The following is a 20936-nucleotide window of genomic DNA, read 5'->3' as shown; positions in this document are numbered from 1 at the left end:
TCAGAATAAATAGTGGTCCCCGGGAGCACGTGCCTCTCGATGGGTGCTGGCGTCACGACCTCTCAACTGCCGTTATGAAGCACTCTCCGAATATCCGCTGCGGGGGCAGAACGCGCCCAACCTGGTTCTTGCGCTTGGTGAACAGGCTCTCGTCCACTTCCACAATGGTGCCTGGCCCTCCAATAGGCTGGTGAGGCTGCGACAGGAGGTCGAAGGTGCAGGCCTCCCACATTAAGCTGTTATACTGTACAGTTGTCTTCTGCAAGATGCCCAGGTGTCGCTCGCAGAACCGGATGCTCGTCAGCTCTTCTGCCCAGCAGAAGACGAATCTGATCAATGTCACAAACGTCCAATGGCACCCTCTTAACCACTGGGCAGCCCTGACACTGACCTTCTTCCTGCAGCTATGGATATGGCAGCGCCACATCCGCTCCCTGACACTCAGCCTCATAAGGGTGTCCATTGGGGCAGGTCTGTGTGTCAGGCAGGAATTTCTGCCTCTGCAAAAATGCCACATCATCCTCCTCAGTCTGGGGCAGATAAAATAAGGTCAGCTTCTCAGTAGCCATGACTCCAATGCATCTCACACAGTGTCTCTTACAATCTCCAATAGCTGACTGACTACGCCAGGCACTCCCAACCACGGTCCTCAAGGTACACCAACAGTGCAGGTTTTAGTGATATCCAGGCTTCAGCACAGGTGACTTAATTAGTACCTGAGTGATTCTGATGAAACCATCTGTGCTGAAGCCAGGATATCACAAAAACCTGCACTGTAAGTGTGCCTTGAGGACCGTGGTTGGGAATGTCTAGACTACGCTAACTGCGTACCACTCAAACTACCAGATACGCTAACTGCATACCGCTCACTATAACAGCTGACTGACTACGCTACGATGTCCGCGGGAACATTATGCTGCACCTGACAGGGACACTGCCGCGTAGTCTAGGGAACTGACTACAGGGACGCTCACGCGACTACCGCGGGAAAACTTCGCTACGCTAACCACTCGATTCTGAAAGGCACGCTACGCTAACTATGTAAGTGGCACCGTGAAAGTACCAGAAAGGGTACTTAGATAGAGGAATAGAATGCCAAGCTCACATGTTCCTCTGTGTGAAGCTGTTTTATCATTATTTGTATACTGAGATGCCAAACAGAACAGACAATTTTACATGTGACCAGTAAAAATGGGTAATTCTAAAATAGTTATTTGTGTAGATGGCTTAAAATGTAATATTCTCAATGTAAAAAAATTACCTTGACAACTTCTTCGGGTAGATTTGTTGGTATAGCAGCACCCTACACTACTAACTACAATAACAATTGACAAAAAAAAATGTTCTCTTCAGATTATACATTTCCTACAGTATATGCAACCCTTAACTCTTTAGCTATGTACACATACAGTATATGTATATTGCTCCATGTCCTATTTCATCAGCGCCCAAAGAAACAGCTGACTGCTAGGGGATGCTGCTTAGGGTGTGGATCATAAGGTCACCAGCATGTTGGTCGACATGCAGGAAGGTCGATATAGGTTAGGTCGACAGTCAAAAGGTTGATATGGTGTTTTCACATTTGTTTGTCCCTAATGTCGACACAGTCGACATGGGAACTGAAACGTAGCACCGTTTCCCCTCGCAAGGCTCACTGCGCTCGCCATGCTTTTTTATTCTCCCACACATCCTAGTGGATGGTAGGGCATGAAATACCACGTCGGCCCAAAAAACATGTAAAAAAACCCTTTGTCGGCCTTTTGACTGTCAACCTATTGACCCTGTCGACCTAATGACCATATCCCGCTGCTGATCGCATGAGCATGCTCCTCCGACCAGCAACCACCCCAAGGCTGTGCTGGACTAGAAACACCAAGGGTTTTAAGATAATAGGTTCACAGTAACAAGATGTTCAGCCATTCACTCAGTTCTTATTAGTGAGGTGCAGATTAGCAGCGGTGACGGACTCCTTCTTGAGGCTTACAATATGCGTTTCTCCACCTGTACTAAGTCGGCGGCTACCTCAGATAACGGAGGAAGCCGCCGACTTAGTACAGTCAGAGAAACGCGTATTGTAAGCCTCAATGAGGAGTCCGGTTACCGCTGCTAATCTGCACCTCACTAATAAGAACTGAGTGATTGGTTGAACATCTTGTTACTGTGGACCTATTATCTTCTAGCCCTTGGTGTTTGGAGTCCATCACAAGGAGCTGAAAGGGGGCAATTATACCTCATATGAGAGACTGCCTTGAATACACCATAAAGAAATGCCTATATAACATCTCTATGGCCATAGGAGATATTAACTCTTGATGCGTGACTGGTAACTATGAGATTCCATTGCCTCATTTATATATAAAAACTAAAGCCATAAGTACCAAAGCCTCTTTATAGAATCATAATAGCCTCATATTAGAAGACTGAGATATTTTATATGTCTATTTTATTGTGTTAGAAGTGCACTTCAAAATTGTTTTTATATTTTTGATTGATGATATTCTATGAAATAAAAATATTATTATCATTATTAAAAATTGTGTTTATTTTACTGGGTGTAGCTGCGCCCCATAAAAAGAGCCGGTGATTTATTCACTGACTCCAATTGCTCCAGTTGCTAGGGGATGTTCTTATATAGCGCAGCAGATTCCGTTGCGCTTTACAATAGTAGACAGTGATAAGACAAACTGGGTAACAACAGACAGACTTGGAGGTAGGAGGGCCCTGCTGCAAGCTTACAGCGATTAAACCCAGCCTATCAAACAGGTCTGAATCAGGCACATAGTTACTACAAAAAATATTTTTCTGTTCATGTTTCTATTTATATATTTACATGAACAGTAGCAAACTCATGGTAGATACACTGCATTTCTTAAATATTTAGAATATTGTCAATCAATAAACAATTCCTACAGCAGTGTAGACTGAATTAAGCTTCTTATATATTAACTGAAATATTAAACTTGAATACAGTATGCTTTAAACTTGTAGAAGCTATGTAAGTTTTCTATGGTCACAATATCTCTGCCCCTGATGTGATAAGCGCGGCGCCGGGTCTGCGCTGAAGCCCCGCCCACACCTGCCCGCGATTGGTTTACTCCCGATAACTGCACTTTCCCGCCTTTCTTAGCACCTGAGGCGCGCGTAAGACTGCGGCGTATGTGCAGCGCTGTGTAGTGTATACGTCGCAGACACCGTGACAGGAGCAGCCTGTGTAAGTGATCAAGGGTTATTCATTGCAACTGTATCATACGAAGTAGCAGCCGTGCATATGGCTAGCTGCTGCACATATGCCATTTCTTCTCTATAATGTCTACGTACCCGTACCGTGTACAGGGAGACTTCTCACTAATACATAATAAGTGCATGCCCTATCCCTTTGCTATTACTAACATGGATGATTAGTAAAATGATGGCCACATAATGAAACAACTAAGCATACAATACATAGGACTGCGGTCCCTGAATAGGATACTTGCATAATTCAGTGCCCCTGTGTATTTTACTTTTTTAAGCTCTGTACATTTCTGTGGTTCATAAGCCACATCCCATTTAGAAATACAGGTGGTGCCCAGTGGTCCCCTGGAGTCCACAGCAGGCCTTCAGCATCATCTCCAGCGGTCCCAGGAGTGCTTTGTGCGAGTTCCCAGGCGCGCCGATGACATCACCGGCGCACGCGTGCACAGCACTCCTGCGACCGCTGGAGACGCCGGAGAGGATGCTGAAGGCCTGCCATGGACGCCGGGGGACTTGGTTAGTATAAAAAAAAGGGTTGGGGGGAACAAACAAAAAAATTGAATTGTTCCAAAAAAATACACGGTTTTTGGAATAATTCGGATACAGGATGCAGGGATAGGGGATACTCAACATGTAGTTGCAGTCCCGATTCCTTGCTTAGAAGTACAGTAGGGAGGTATGCAGCTATATTCAGAAGGGGGGAGAAACAGCCAACACCAGAGAGGTATGCAGCTATGCTGTGTGACAATGACTGGTGGTAGGCCGGAGACAGACTCACAAGATTCAGTCTTCACCAGTCCAACAGGTGCACTGTCACTGGCCGCAGCTCATAGTGGGGCAGATGTATGAAGTGTTGTTATGGGGGAGAAGAGGTATCAGGGCATGTTAGGTGCACTGATACCGCTTCTCCCCCATTTATGAAGGAGCCAGTGTGCGCTAAATGATAGCAGGCCGATCTGCAGGGAGAGTGTATGAACGGTCAGCAGCACTGACCGTTCCACCCGCTGCCGATATCTGCTTTGCCAGCATCTGGGTGGGGAAGCCCTATCTCCACAGCAAGGACAGTGCTTTTCCCTGCTGCCTCTGGTCTGCGCTGGAGATCTTGCGTGAGTAGCGAGATCCCGCATATGCAGTCCAGCCGGCCGGGGGTAAGGAGACAGCGCGTCAGTGTGAACTGATGGGTTGTCTCCAGGATGCTCTGCTATATTAGCCCCGGTGAGTGGTACTAGGCTGGAACTGTCCTGTCTCCTTTTGAAGGTGATATCAGGGCTCCTGGGACAGAGCCAATTAACTATATGAGCAACACAGGTGCTGCTGTACATGCTGGTGTCCCTCTGGGCTTGGGGCTAGGGATGGCTGTTGGCTATCGATGATCTGAAATCATTGATGGTTTATGGCTGATGTTGAATAGTTTTGCCATCGATAGGGGAGAACCAGATGTTTTCCATCGATGGCACAGCTAAACCGTTGTTTTTGTATAGTTTATGTGAAGGGAGGCTTGATCCCAATGGGGCAAATCTGGCTCTGGACATGACTGTCCCGTTGAAGCTAATGGGCTAACACCATCTGAAAGTGGATTAGCCTATGCATGTAAGATAAGTAAAGCTACGCTTTCCTCCCCACGAGGGCTGGCAGACAAAAAGCAGGAGATTCCATCTTGCTACATTGTAGAGCTATGCAATCCTGTTTTTTGTTTATGTGAATTAATTTAATATATGAAGTTTTTTTTTCCCATAAAGATAGTAGGTATTGTGTTCATGGCCCCTGGAAGGAAGTCAGCAAAACCTGTTAAAACAGTCCAAGATGAGAAAATACTTTCTTATAACTTTGAAGATACAGAACACAAGTCTCCTAGTGGGTCAGATGAAGACATCACAGAAGGTATAATACTGAATGACCACATATGCTTCATGATACTGCTTTATGTACTCTTTAGGCCCCCATACATTTGTTCGAGGTATCACATGCCCCCTCACATGCAAGGCGTATCAGCACATGGTATGTTCGCTGATACTTCTTCTCCCCTAGTTATTAATGTTAATGCTACTTGATAGGTGCAGTACAGTATGTCTATATAGGCACAGCAATTTTTAAGGTAGCATACTGATGTTCAGGGCAATGTAAGAACGGTCAATAAAAGGCATTATTGCCCCTTTCAGAGCCACTGTAGTGGCTGTTGTGCCTGATGGGCTCCAGGCTGTGTGTGAGATCATGCAACGGTCACAAGATCTTGCGCATGTGCGCTGGAGCCGGCCATGGGAGAGACACAGCGCATCAGCACTATGCAGTGATCTGACGGGCATCGCCAGAAAGGGGAGTTTCCACTACCATTCTCAGGCAGCAGAGATGTTAATACATCTTGACGATAGTGCTTTCTGCCTCACCTTCATCTGTGCTGCTACCTTATTTCTTATAATACAAGTGGTTCAAACTGAAGCATATTGTGAGTACACACAGTGGTGACAGTTTATTAGGCATTGCTTCTACTAGGCTGTTAAATAGGGAACTGCCCATTTAATTGATGAAGAAATTATCCCTGCCCTTTTTATTGAAGGGTCATGAATTGCTGATTGCAATCCTAAAGGAGGGACATGTCACTTTGCTAGGGAAGCCATCAACCTGCCAGCATAAATATGCTAACGTTTGCTACTGTTCTTTCAAGTCTCATCTGAAACCAGTACCCTTCACAGCCCAAAAGTTTTAGTAATACATTGTTGCCATCCGGGGAGTGTCATACCTGAGATTTGGCATCACGCTACGCAATTTTTTAGAGCAGAATGATCTGTAATCTTAGGCAGTGAGTTAAATGTGAATGCAAACTGCAAACACAGAAGGCTGACTTATAAATTTGGTCACTTGAAACTACTAACACTTTATATAATACGTATATGGATGGACAGTTCATTATTTGCTAAATACACTGGCTATTGTTATATTCTGCTTGAAAGGTGATACAAAACAGCCACAATTCTATGGGATGAGATGGCTAATTAGAATTTTTTACAGTTTCCCACAGAGTTTTTAAAGTTTTGCAGTAACTATTCCTGCAGCTGGAAGGATCACTATAGGACTGTAATGCTGGCCAGACACAAGTGCAGTTTGGAGACTTTTCATCTGATTCCGATGGATCAGGCTGAGAAATAAGGTTAAAAGTGGGCAAATCCATGTTTTTTACATTCGATCCGATGCACAGTCCCATGCACAGTGGAGTCGGAGATCGGACCTGCTTGCATGTCCAACCTCCGACTCAGACAGCCTTCCAGCATTGGGGAATGGGATCGCATGCGATATAGCTCTGCTCTGCTCTGCTTACGGTAGACTGCAACATTTCTTTATGAACATATAGATTTTGTGAGTGTACTCCAACAATCATAAGTAGAATTTCAGCATTGTCCCTGATATATAGTTTGTTGCTTCAATGAATGATATATAGTTCAGGTGTGTACCCAGTATTTCTTCTGTTGTCAAATCTTCATTAGTTGCTGTGCTGATAACACTATCACTGGACAGGTGCATGTGGGACCTGTCTGTCCGCTAAAAAGGACCTGTGTGGATTGAATTTCTCTGTAGCATCAGCAAAGCAACGTACAGCAAGAGTCTTGCTGGGGACAATACCTGTGGGGGGAGAGGCGGCATGCATTTTGAGTGAATAAAAAGGGTCCAAATTGAACAGAAAATTACTCTGTGATAAAGCTCCCATGCTGGAGCGAAACTGGTCAGAGATCGTTTACAGGACCCCCCGTTATTGCACTTTAAACCTGTGGAACCTTTGACTATCACGCACTGGACAAATCTGCACTTTGCTGTCACCACAAGTTCCCTCCTGAGGAGCAATTGGAATACAGCCGGGACCCCTATCTGCCGCCAGTCAGTGCAGAGTTAAGACCGCACATACTTACCATCGTATCTCCAGTGTGAACTAGGTCGGAAGCCATCCCTCAGCCGCACGCACCTTCTGCGGAGGATTGCCGTACAACAGCGGCACACTCACTCTGATCGGGAGAGGTAACATATGCAGCTCCCATCTCTATCACAGGAGATGTAGGAAATCAATTGTGCTTACAGTGAACTCTTCATTGATTGCAGCCAGAGATGGTTTCCATGGGAATATCACTTATAAAATGAAAGTACCAGTATATTGATATGATATGGAAACGTCAGTACTTACAGTATATGTTAGTTGGGCGCCCACTAAACTATTTGCTTAGTTTTGCGCGTCCCTACGCTCGCCACGCTTTGGGCTCAGTGGCTCGCTGTGCTCGCCACACTATATAAGATCAGCTCCGTGCTGACATGGATAGTGGGGGTATGAGCGTAATAACTATAGTGGGTGCCCAACTAACATATAAATACCGAAACTTCCTATATATTCTGACATTGCCAGAACTTTTTCAATGATTTTTTATTTTTGTATGTGATTTTTTCATCTGATCCACCTCCTTTATTGATTAGAATAATGTATGTCTATATGATGTTACAGTGATACATTTAGGATGTATATACTCTTTATTATTTCTTATTAAAGAAACTCATTTTTTAATTAAATAAGTATCAATTTATATTTATTCAATACAATATCAGTCTTGTCTTATTACATTATTACAGCACAGAGACTTTTCAAATATTTTACTGAGAATCAGCCCCAAATATGTGAATGCTGCTGGACACTGGAACTAGATAGAGGGGGAAATTTAATAGGATGACAGATTCAGAAAGTGAGAGATGTGGTAAGAAATCTCAAGTTTTTTTTTAAAGCAGCAACCATTTACACTGCAAAACCAGTTAGATTTTGAAGTGTAAATGATTGCCACTTTAAAAAAAAACCTGGAGATTTCTTACCAAATCTCTCACTTTGTGAATCTCTCCTATTCAATCCCACCCAATATCTAGATACAAACAGGGACTTCATGAACCTGGTAGAATCCAACACTACAGTATAATGCAAGATCTTTTCAAATTCAACAGCAGGTGTTGTGCAACCTGTTTTCTGATCTTTCTGATCTTCTGTTTGTGTTTTTAAGGTACTTATGTAATATCTGGACTCCTATTTTTCTTATGAGACCGCGGCCCCTCGCGGGGCTCGCTGCGCTCACCACGCTTCGGGCACGGTGGCTCGCTGCGCTCTCCACACTATATAAAATCAACTCCATGCATAGTTGGATAGTAGGGGTATGAAAAAATGGGGTGCATTTAACATGGGAGTCCAGATAATACATAAGTACCGTTTTTAATTGTAGTTCATATTTTTCTGGTAATTCCACCAGTAATAGTCTCTTTGCTTGATGTAAACAAATATACACCCATCTGGAGGCATCTAATCTGCAATTAGTATAGTTTAGATGCCTGATGATGATTTGTAGAAAGTCAGACTATAAAAAGGACACAACTCCATACAGGCGAATATATTTGACACAATTTTTCTGTGCACAATTTTTTGGCACACTACATGCCTGATTTATTTCCAAATCTGCACCAGGATGTCAGTGTTGATATTTAACACTGTATTTCACATTTATACGTACTGTATTTTTTTTTTTTTAATCCTTACAAAAAAATAAGGATCAAATATGGTTTGAGGTAACATGTTTAAAAAAGGGGCAGACTAGATGGGCCAAGTGGTTCTTATCTGCCATCAAATTCTATGTTTCTATGTATATATTTTTCTGTTCAATCTGTCTCTCCACTGTCATCTTTTTTTATATTCTTTAGAATGTTAGTTATTCGTATTAATACTGTATAATTGCTCATAAAAGCTGTGTACGGCTCTGATTTTTTGCAGATAAGACTACTGTTACTGATAAACATGGAAAAAAGCGTCCTGCACCAGTGACTGACCAAGAAACAGATGAAGATCACATGGGGTGACTGTGTACAGTATTTGGTTCTTGTTTAGTTTCACGGCAGCTAATTCCGGGTTCGGCGCTCGGCAAACTTTCTAAAATAAAGTCCATGCCAACGTGAATAGTTCATACCCCCACTATCCACGTTGGCATGGAGTTGATTTTATATAGCATGTCGAGCGTAGCGTGGGCGAGCGAAGCGAGCCCCGCAAGGGGACACAGATGCTGCTGCGACTGAGACGCTGCCGCCGTGAAACTAAACAAGTGCCCAGTATTTTAACACTGACGAATTTGCACGTCCTGGCTTTTAAATAATGTAAATTTTTGTTGTTGTTGTTGTTGTTAAAAAGCATTACATTGTCCATTGGTTACTCTAGTGTGTCTATGATTGGCCATTTATGTGTCTGTGTCTCTGAAGTGTATAACAGCAATTATATATCTGGTAGTCCCATTATTCAATAACTATTTACCCAAATACCAGTTTAATTGTGGCTAAACATATGATATATATACCTGTGTCTATTACAGAACATAAACTGTCACTGTTATGATTCTGGGTGTTACCCAGCATTTATGACCACTGTTTAGGACAGCCACAGCGAACCCTATACTGGCTCCGTTGATCTGTCCTGAGGGGTAGCTAATACCTGCAGATGCTAGGCTTCACCTATAATAGCCACGTTTGAAGGGGTGAATTAGGGCCACCCCAACTCAGGTGCCACCAGGTCTTAAGATGGAGCAAGTCACTGGAAACCCCCCAGGAACAGTCAAAAGGTGAAACTAACTAATAAGGGCCTGACTTGGAATAGACACTAACTAACGTCTCCTGAGCCAAAACCTGGGAGAGGGAGCTTCTAACGGGACAGGCGACCTTGTCGCAAACCACAAGCGACCTAGTCACAAACATAACAAAACAACACAACACAAGATCACAATACCACACAACAAATAAGCACAGCAAACCACACAAAGAGGTACAAGAGGTACTGAAATAAGAAATAACCCCACTGGGGTAAACACCCCCTTCGGGTGCACAACCTGCGGCATACTCTGAATTGCTCAAAGCACCCATATGAAACACAAACAAACTGACCCCAATAACCTGCCAGCCAGAATATGAAAGTAAACCCAGGGGCTCTAAAAGTGGAACACTTACGGTTAACGGGACTGGGTGCAGGAGTCCAAATAGGAGTCCAAAATATAGATGTCAACTATAGTCAGAAGGCTAATGCAGGGGAACAGAAACAGGTAGCAGCAAGGTACCTGCAAAGAGAAACTATCACCGGCGGAGCTGGCCTGCATTGAATCCATTAAAAAAGATTAGGTGACAAATCACCTGTGGAAAATCCGTCCTTCCCCCTGTTCTGAGTGCCTCAGTTGGAGAGAGGCTCGCCCGCCAGGCGTCTCCTGTTACTTCGGCAACCACTGTGCGGAAGTTGTAATGCCGCCGGGCTCAAGCGCCAAAGCAACCAGCAGCAGGGTGCCAATGGGAGACCCGCTGCCGACAAACCCGCACACCAGGGCGACGGGGACGCCGAGGGTGCCGCGGGTAAGTGCGGCTAACAGCCAAAGCAAGGTTCAATTACCGTAATATGTTACTAGTTTTCCATCCTACCCAGTTAGGTTCTCTTTTGAAACAGTATTTTGACTATTTTCACTGCTTCAGTCCTTTATAGCTATAGATATTGACTAGATCAGGGGTAGCCAACTCCAGTCATCGAGAGCTACCAACAGTTAATGTTTTACAGGTATCACAGAATCACAAGTGAAGTAATTAGCTCCACCTGCGGATCATTTATAATGTGACAGTGAGTAATGAATACACCTATGCCCCAGCTAGGAGATATAGAAAATGTGAACTGTTGGTTGCTCTCGAGGACTGGAGTTGGCTCCCACTGGTCTAGATGGTTGAGAACTGATCGTGATATTCAGATCATTAGTCTGACTGCAGACTTGACACTTGATCCTGGTAACTGATGCCCCTTTCAGACCGCACTTTGTAAACGGTATATTGCCGTTTTTTTACCGTTTTAAAACGGTAATCTGTGCGGTCTGAAAGGTGCAGGACCACTTAACCGGTTAGAAAATACAGTTTTTTCTAACCGGTTAAAATGCAGGGTCCTACCCGTTTCAGAACCGGTATTTTAGGCTCAAAATTGGATTCTGAAACGGTATTTAGGACCCAGCCAATGAGCTGGGTCCTAAATTCAGCACAGTGAATATTTAATGAGCGCTCATTAAATATTCACAGCACTGGAGCCGCCCCGCGCCACCCCCGCGCGTTTTAAAAAAACTGTCTTTCGTATGGGGGCAGCCATTTTCCAAAAGTCACTTGGAAAATGGCTGCCCCCCGCGCGGGGGGGGGTCGTCGACACGCGCGCGGGGGGGTCGTCGACACGCGCGGGGGGTGTCGACACGCGCGCGGGGGGGAGGGGGGAGCTGCACGGAGGGGAGGGGAGGGCTGAAGGCTGCACTGGCTTTGACCCTGTATTTGGAAAGTTTCCAAAAACGGGTCTGCCAGTGTCAAAAAATCGGCACTTAAACGGTAATATACCGTTTAAGAGCTGCGGTGTGAAAATGTCGGATTATACTCACCGATAATTCCTTTTCTTCTTAGAGACCATGGCAGCCTTAACATTGGGATTTCATCCCTCCTCCTCGTAATTAGACAGGTTACTTTTTTCCCAGGGACCTCCCCTTCCTGTATAAATCCCTGCTCCTCCCAGACCCTGGTGTCTTTTCGAGTGTCTCCTTCCATTCCTGGGAAAAAAGAACATAAAGGGAGGGCAAACCATGGCTGCCATGGTCTCTAAGAAGAAAAGGAATTATCGGTGAGTATAATCCGACATTTTCTTCTACGATCCCATGGCAGCCTTAACATTGGGAAAATACCAAAGCCACTAAGAAAGGGAGGGACACAATAGCATGTTCTATAGATTTTTACTTTTTAAACACACTCTGCAAAACTTGACCCCCAAATTGAGTTCTTGATACATCTAGCTCATAATGCCTTGAAAATGTATGAACTGAGGACCAAGTAGCGGCGTCGCACAGATCCTTGACTGATGCATTCGCCTTCAGAGCCCAGGACGTCGCCGTAGCCCTCGTGGAGTGTGCCGAAATGATTGCCGGAACTTCTCTTCCTTCCAATTTATATGCAAATGAGATAACTTCTCTCAACCATCTAGCGATGGTCTGCTTGGTAGGTGTAAGCCCCTTTCTGGCTCCCTCCGGGATGATGAACAGGCTTCTTGATTGCCTAACTTCCTCCATTCTTTGTAGGTAAATGGTAATACATCTTACCACGTCCAGTTTGTGTAACAATTCTTCTTCTTCACTCTGCGGGTCAGGATAGAATGAAGGTAGTGAGATTTCCTGATTGAGGTGAAATTCAGAAATCACCTTTGGAACGAAATGTGGATTTGTCTTTAAAACAATTCTTCCTGGAAGTATCTTTAAATAAGGTTCTTCAGCCCAAAGGGCTTGTAGTTCACTGACTCTTCTTGCCGATGTTATGGCAACTAGAAATACTGTCTTCCATGTTAAATATCTCAATGAAGTCTCGGACAAGGGTTCAAATGGAGGTTTCATTAAGGTCGTCAGAACTAAATTCAGATCCCATGATGCTACTAGCGCTCTAATTGGAGGTCTCATCCTTTTAATTGCGTTGCAGAATCTTATAATCAACTGTTCTTCCGCTAACCTCCTCTCCACCAGAACGCTCAAGGCTGAGATCTGCACTTTTAATGTAGAGTTGGCCAGACCCTCGGAGAACCCTCTACACAGGAACTGTAGGACCTCTGCTGTGGATGTCTCTTGGATTGGTAAAGTTACCCCTCTCCAGTTAATAAAGGTACGCCATACCCTATAGTAGATATTCGAAGAAACTTTCTTCCTTGCTTGTAGCAGGATCGCCACCACTTGATCTGAGAGACCTTTCTGCTTCAAGGAGTTCCTCTCAATCTCCAAGCCGTCAAAGCTAGCGTAGCTGGATCCGGGTGAAGCACTTGATCCTGTCTTAACAAATCTGGTCTGAGAGGGAGGGTAGAAAATTGGGGTGAAAAACTGCGCTGTTTGAGGAACTAAATAAACAATCAATTGATGAATTTAAAAAATGTCTTTATATAAATTAATACACATAAATAATACACAATTAATACACATATAAATTAAAATTGAAATTATCATGAAGTGTGCACTTTTTGGCCATTAGATATGATATCTGTGCATATGCGGCACTTAGTGGCTCCACTTGTATAGTGGGCCCTTCTTTCTCTGAAAAGAGTGTCCCCAATAGTTCTACCTGGATAGGGATGGGTTGTTTAACTCCTCGGACAATGTTAGTGGGAGCTGGAGAGTTGCAGTCAAATGACACTCACATATCTGGGATGTAGTCCACTTGCTCGATTGGGCTGGTGTGGTCCCCGTGGGTCAGTGGTTGCTGCTGGATCTCCTTGATAAGTCCCAATGATGGTTCTTGGTCCGATAGTAGGGAGTCCCGGGTACAGGGTGGTTACCCGATTTGTAATCCAAGGTTTAAAGGTAGAGTGGGGGCACTGCACCTAACGCGTTTCGCTGGGGGGCTCCCAGCTTTTTCAAAGGTGGTCCATGAGAGGGAGGGTCCATGGACCTAGAATCGCCAATCTCTGTACTGTTGCGAACCAGGATCTCCGAGGCCAGAAAGGAAGGATTATTATCACCTCTACCTGATCCTCCATTATTTTCTTTAGCACCTTGTGAATTAATGGAATTGGTGGGAACACATATCCTAGCCGGAACGTCCACTGGACTGATAAGGCATCTGCTGCTGATGTTTGGGGTAGCCAATATCTGGAGAAGAATTTCTCTACCTTTTTGTTCAAATGTGTTGCCATGAGGTCTACTTCTGGAACTCCGAACCGGCTGGTCAGTTCCCTGAAGGTCTCTCCATTCAACTCCCACTCGCCTGGGAGGATCTGCTTTCGACTGAGAAAGTCTGCCAGCACATTCTGTTTCCCGGGCATGAATAAGGCTGTTAGGGAATTCAGATTCTCCTCTGCCCATGATACTATCTTCGCAACTACATTCATTAGGGACTTGCTCTTCGTACCCCCCTGATGATTTAGGTAGGCCACGACTGAGGTATTGTCCGAGAAGATTCTCAAATCTGACTTTCTGATTCTTGGAGAAAAGAACTCGATTGCTCTCCATACCGCCTCGGCCTCTCGCCAATTGGATGAATTCAGACTTTCTCCTTTTGTCCATAGCCCTTGTACTGTCTCTCCTTCGGAATGGGCTCCCCAGCCCGACTGGCTCGCGTCTGTTGTAATGACTACAAACTTGGGCACCCGCAACGACGTCACCTTGTCCCTCAGGGTTGGCTTGCTCCACCATGACAGAGATTTTCTCGCTTTGTCTGGAATTGACACCTTCTCTGTTTTTGCCCATCTTCTCTTTAGGTATGGCAACACCGCCCACTGTAATTCTCTCATATTCCATTGGGCCCATGGAACTATCCCGATCGTGGATGACATCATTCCCAGAAGCCTCACCCAATCTCTGAGAACTACCACCCTTCTTCCTGTCAAGGCGACTGTTAGATCTCTTATCTTCATACATCTTTCCTCTGACAGGGAAATGTTGAACCTCAGGGAATCTATCATCACTCCAAGAAACTTTATTCTTTGTGCTGGCTCCAGCTGGCTCTTTTCTACGTTCACTAGCCATCCGTGTGACTGTAAGTATTCCATGACTATCTTGAGCTGTCCCATTAGAATCTTCTTGGAGGGAGCAGCTATCAAAATATCGTCCAAATAGGGCCATAACAGAATCCCCTTCTTTCTGAGATTCGCTATAACTGTTATTAGCACTTTCGTGAATACCCTCGGGGATGAGGCTAACCCGAAGGGGAGGCACGTGAACTGATAGTGTTTCCCTTTGATTGAAAATCTGAGAAATTTCCTGTGACTGTTGTGGATCGGAACATGATAGTAGGCGTCCTTCAAGTCTAGGGACACCATAAAGTCTCCTTTTCTTACTCCTGCTGTGATCGTCTTCATAGTTTCCATTTGGAATTTCCTTACCTCCAGGTATTGATTCAGGCGCCTCAGGTCTATTATAGTTCTGAAACCCCCTGTATTTTTCCTTACCAGGAAAAGATTGGAGTAAAACCCCTCCATCCTTTGTTCTGATGGAACCGGTTCTATCGCCCTTATTAGTAACAGATTGACTATGATTTTCTTCAATTCTCTTTCTTCCAACCCTGATTTTGGATCTCTCGACTCCATAAAATAATTCTTGATCGGTGTCTGAGCAAACTCCAGCAGATAACCTTCGGACACTATGTTCCGAACCCAAATGTCTTGAACTGAATTCCCCCAAATGCTGGCAAATAGTAACAGCCGGGCTCCTACCGGGGGAAACTGCTGACTGTCATTGCCTGCCACCTCTTCGGAAGTTTTGACGAAAGGACTGGCGAGAAGAGGCAAAAGCCCCTCTTTGACTGTATGGCCTACCCGGCCTATAAGACTTGGCTTCTCTGAACGCTTGTCTAGAGCCTGAAGGGTATTGGAAACGAGTTTTCCTATCTTGAGGTAATTTCAAGGATTTACCTCCCGTGAGCCTATGAATTAGCGCATCCAATTTGGTCCCAAATAGAAATGCCCCTTCAAAAGGTAATGATACTAGACGGTTCTTTGAATTGGAGTCAGCAGCCCAGGGTCTTAGCCATAGAGCTCTTCTTGTGGCTACTCCCGCTGACATAGCCCTGGCTGCAAATGTTGTCACATCCAAAGAGGCCTCGCATAAGAACTCCACCGATCTTTGGATCACATCTAAATTCTTTAATAGATATTGTCTGGAGATCTTCTCCTCAATGTCATTATGAAGAGTGGTACACCATACCCTAAGGGCCCTGGCTACTGATGCCATAGATACACCAGCCTTCAAAGATACAGCCGTGGAGAAGTGTAATTTCCTTAATGAGTTCTCCATTCTTCGATCCATTGGATCCTTGAAGGAGGCCCCGTCCTCCAACGGTAAGGTAGTGCGAGATGTGACCTCCGCCACCGCTGCATCAATTCTTGGCAATCCACACCATTTAATAAACTCATCATCTTTAATGGGATACATCCGGTCGATTCGGAACAACTTGCCCTGTTTTTTCTCCACATTTGTCCATTCTTTATTAATGACCTCCTTGATTACACGGTGTACAGGAAAGGATCTTGTCTTTTTCGACCTATCCTCAAATAATACATCCGCCCCCTCCACGGGTGTTACCGGATCTTCATAATTCATGGTTTTATATATATTCTTTAGAATAATCTCAACTGTCTCAAAGTTGAATATCCTAGTGTCCTCCTTAATTTCACCAGGCTCATCCTCGGCAACCTGTGCCTCGTCAGGCTCATCAGACGTATTAGGATCATCATATGCCAGACCTGCTTGATCCCTGGACCTCTTAGAGCCCTGCTGTTCCCTATACTCTGCTTTAGAAACGAAAGAGTCTCTCATCCAGTCCATCAAATCCTTAAGCATCTTAGTATGACTATCACTACTTGCTCCTGAGTCCCGTTTAGGTTGCACTTCACACTGTTCACATAGAGTTTTGCCTTGTACAAATTCAAACTTTCTGTCACAGTTCATGCAGCTTGTTTCTCTATGCTTCTTCTTAATTGTTTTCTTTCTAGCTCCAGTCTGTACCTCATTCTCCGGCACACTATGGAGAAAGAAAGCCTGTCACTATGCTATAACAAAAACCCTACTCTTATAGTATAAAAAATAACAAGGCTCACCTCACAGGGGCACTCTCTTCTCTAGTGGGGGAAGGCAGTATCTGCTGCTCCATGCTGTCAGAATCTGAATGAACATATTCCCATAAGAGATATCCTTAAAGCATCTGAGGTATCTGAATAGAAAGGACGTGTCCTACCTTAAACCAGCTTAATAAAGTCACTGCCACTGGCCTCTCAGTAATGCTGCACCACCGCTTGCTGAGAGATCCTTCTGCTTCCATCCAAGCTGCCATAGTGCCGCTAGTACAGCGGCTTTTAACTGTGCAGAGCGCGCCTGAGCGTGCTATCGCCGGAAGCGGCGTACCGCAATGCATTGTGGACGTTGTAGTCCTGCCGCAGCGGAAGCGCGTCACCGCCACTCTCAAAGCCTGGCGTCGGCGGAAGTTAGCCTCCGGCGCTGTGAATCCTGGTGCTTGTAGTCGCACACGCTGTCCTGGACGCCGCATCCCTCTGTAGCAGTACCATGCTGGTTGAATCTCTGCAGCGGTTTCAGGTGATATACATATATGCCTTTTTTAGGAGACTTACCCATCCGCTCCTGACCTCTTTACATGGACAGTACTCATAGAGCCACGCTTCCATGTTGCTCTTCCCCTAGTGACCTCCTGTATCTATGAAGTGAGCCAAAAATAAAGTAACCACTCCTGCCTCTAACTACACAAGGAGACAGGAAAAAAAGACACCAGGGTCTGGGAGGAGCAGGGATTTATACAGGAAGGGGAGGTCCCTGGGAAAAAAGTAACCTGTCTAATTACGAGGAGGAGGGATGAAATCCCAATGTTAAGGCTGCCATGGGATCGTAGAAGAAAGGGGTTTTATCTGGCAGACCCGTTTTTGGAAACGTTTTTAAATACAGGGTCAAAGCCAGTTATGCGGTCTGAAAGCAGCATGAGAGACCAAAACATCAATGGGGTAGTCTTCTCTCTATGGACTTATTCTAGTTCACTCTTATAGGCAAATTCCTTCTTAGCTGGACAAAACCATGTGCAATGCAGGGGGGCAGATGTAACATGTGCAGAGAGAATTAGATTTGGGTGGGGTTTTTCTTCAAAGTGAGATCTATATTGCAGTGTAATAATAAAGCAGTCAGTATTTTCCCTGCACAGAAACAAAATAACTTACCCAAAGCTAAATCTCTCTGCACATGTTACATCTGCCCCACTGCAGTGCACATGGAAGGAATTTGCCTCTAAGAGAGAACTAGAATAAGGCCCTATATGAGATTAGACTATGGATATGGATGCAAGCTTATGTGGTTGGAGCAGCATTGATCTTATCCCTTTAGTTCCATGTCTATGGAAGAAATGTCACTATCGCCCCTTCACACGCACAGTGATGTAGGGTAATTTTCTAAGCGATCTTAGGGCCTACACACATACTATGTCCATACATTTTAAGGGAGGGTCTGTAACATCAGAGCTGGCCACGATAAACCTGTCTCTGTTGCAGAGTTGTCAGATTTGCCTACATTTGCACAAACTGGGAATATCATTCAGTGGTGAGGGAAATGCGTATGGATGCGCAACAGGATACCGGGTTGCTATATTTTTGCAATTCACTTTCAAATTTACACAGGGCAGGTTTTCTCTTCTCTTTCTGTGCTGCGCCTAACTACTTGCATTCATCTGCAAATTTGCAGATGGTCGATCGGGTCTGAATAAGGCCCACTGTACAGAATGGGGTTGATTCCAACCACTATTCTCTTTATGTAAAATTGTATCTACTTACTGCATTTAAACACACATTAAGAAAGAAAAGAATAAAAAATCGCTGAAAACTTTTCTGGAAATTGAACTCAAAAAATTTCTCCTATTGGCTTTTTGTTTTCAGAAATCTTGGCTATTTACTAACAGAACATTTTTATTTTCATTCTAAATTATAGTGGAGAAGTGCAGAACATGTTGGAAAGATTCGGCGGTAAGTTTTCATCTCTGATTTAATTCAATTCGTTTTAATATCCAGAGAATTAATTTTTACTCGGATAAAAAAATAAATGATCATAATTTGTATTATTGTTTCTATGGCTATTAGTATCTGTCTAAGTCATTTTGTAATGTAGCACAAGGATCTGCCAGGGGTTAACAGTCGTTACCAGGGGTTAACGCTCATTGCCAAGAGTTAATGCTCATTGCCAGGGGATAATGGTCATTGCCAAAGGGTTAATGCTCATTGCCATGGGTTAATGCTTGTTGCCAAGGGTTAATGGTTGTTGCCAGAGATTAATGCTCGTTGCCAAGGGTTAATGGTCTTTGCCAAGGGTTCATGCTCATTGCCAAGGGGTCCTTGGAGGAGACAGATGCTAAAGGTCATATTTGACCTCTAGCGTCTGACAGAGCAAAGCACTGAAGCGTTACCCAGGAGTGCATATTGCTGTGCTCCCTGTTAGATGCTAGAGGTCAAATATCTCTAGCGTCTGAGGAGTGCTGGGAGAGGCGACGGCGGGCAGAAAAATGCAGGGGAAGGCAGCTGCATTTACAATGTGATTTGGGGAAGATAGATAACACGTATTTGTGGTGGATGTTGCCAGAGAGGATTCCAGAGGAACCCTTTCTCAGTGCTTTCTGCAAATTGTGCCCATAGGCTACAATGGGCTAATGCTTTTTTCATGACATAATTTGCAGGTGCCAAGTTAAGGTATTTTTTGCATTCTGAAGCTTGTTAAACCTGTCCGCATCGCATCTCCACAGAAAAACCACAGCAGACAACAGAGAACCTTCCTTAATACATGGAGGTTGTACTAAATTTTCATGGTGTCTCCCCCCACCTCCCAAAACTCCAGAATAAGAACAAATATTGAATAATAAATGGCTTCTAACGTAACTCACTAAAGTCCACTTATATATTTTTAATGTTAAGAAGCAAGAAGAATTATTTATTTTCATCATGCAAGTAGACCATTTGTTAATATTTTTTTTAGTACAGTAGCTCAGCTTTGCAATTGCAAATATTAATTATTATTTGTGCTGATGTTTTAAATATAGCTGATATTAGCAAAGCTCTTTTAGCAAAACGGAAGCGGTTGGAAATGTACACAAAAGCATCTCTGAAAACCAGTAACCAGAAGATTGAACATGTTTGGAAAACACAACAGGATCAGAGGTGGGTTGATTTGCTGTGTAACATGACTACAAAGTCAGTTCTTGAAACACATAAAATGGAACCACAGTATCAAATTAAAATATTTAGCATTTATGAAAATACTAAATATCACAGGTTTTCCAAACAATGGTCTTTTATTGCAATTTTAGCCCGGTGGTCACTTGCTGTCCAATTATAGCCCTTTTTTTCACTTGAAAAAGGAACCATTTTCAAGTGATAAAATAAAATCTGTGAAAAGTTCAGGGACTGCTGTTATTGAAGGTCTCTTTGTTGGGGCACTACTTAACTATAATTGACTATTTTCAGGAGAGTTTTAGGGCGGTATTCAATCTGTGCCGCTATTTCTGCTGGCAGAAATAACGGCATTCACCTATAAAGTGCGTGCTGCTATTTCTGGCAACAGAAATAGTGTCACTCACCTGTAAAGGGCTACTGTTTCCGACAACATTTAAGGCTTTCAGATTTCTTTTTTTTTTTATGTCGACTCTAAATTGTCGTAAACGGGCACAAATTGTAAATTTTAGGTTGAAAACGTCCTTGAATCCGACTTTCAGGAACGTCCCGACAGTCAGATTCAGAATTGAATACCCCTTTAGAACAGAACACACAAACAGAACACACAAACACAAAGAAGTAAACTCACTAAAGGTGTGTACACACGGTCAGATGTGCCTTAAGATGCGATCCAAGATCCGATCAGATCGGATCTTAAGGCACATCCGTTTTGCATAAAATCTTGACTATATAGTGCAGATCTGCACTATATAGTCAAGGCAGCCAAGACTTTCTGGCTTGCGATACGTGAACGTTCATCGGGATCGGATCGGGATCGCAAAGGTTAAAACCCTTGCCATCTGCATCCGATTCTGATGCCGATCCAATGTTGACTATATCGTCAACATCGGAAAGGAAATCGGACCGTGTGTACACACCATTAGTCAGCTTAAATGATATAAAATATAATTTCTCTGTCATCCATCCTGGTGAC

The 20936-nt window shown here is 44.0% G+C and overlaps 1 protein-coding gene across 2 annotated transcripts in view; it reads left to right on the top strand.

Moving 5' to 3' along the window:
* The first annotated feature begins 3080 nt into the window (after positions 1–3080).
* Positions 3081–20936, top strand: part of SYCP3 (synaptonemal complex protein 3) — a 48851-nt gene continuing 30995 nt past the window's right edge. The window contains exons 1-5 of one of the 2 annotated variants that reach the window (XM_083182229.1): positions 3081–3211; positions 4974–5115; positions 9014–9095; positions 18732–18766; positions 19831–19948. In XM_083182229.1, the coding sequence (XP_083038355.1) occupies positions 4992–5115; positions 9014–9095; positions 18732–18766; positions 19831–19948 (359 nt within the window). In that variant the 5' untranslated portion in view covers positions 3081–3211; positions 4974–4991. The remainder of the gene's footprint in view (positions 3212–4973; positions 5116–9013; positions 9096–18731; positions 18767–19830; positions 19949–20936) is intronic. The other variant, XM_083182231.1, reaches the window with a different exon arrangement.

Source organism: Crinia signifera, chromosome 4 (assembly GCF_055691185.1).
Source record: "Crinia signifera chromosome 4, ASM5569118v1, whole genome shotgun sequence".
NCBI lineage: Eukaryota > Metazoa > Chordata > Amphibia > Anura > Myobatrachidae > Crinia > Crinia signifera.
The sequence above is the reverse complement of the archived record's forward strand: the minus strand, read 5'-3'. Positions and strand labels throughout refer to the sequence as shown.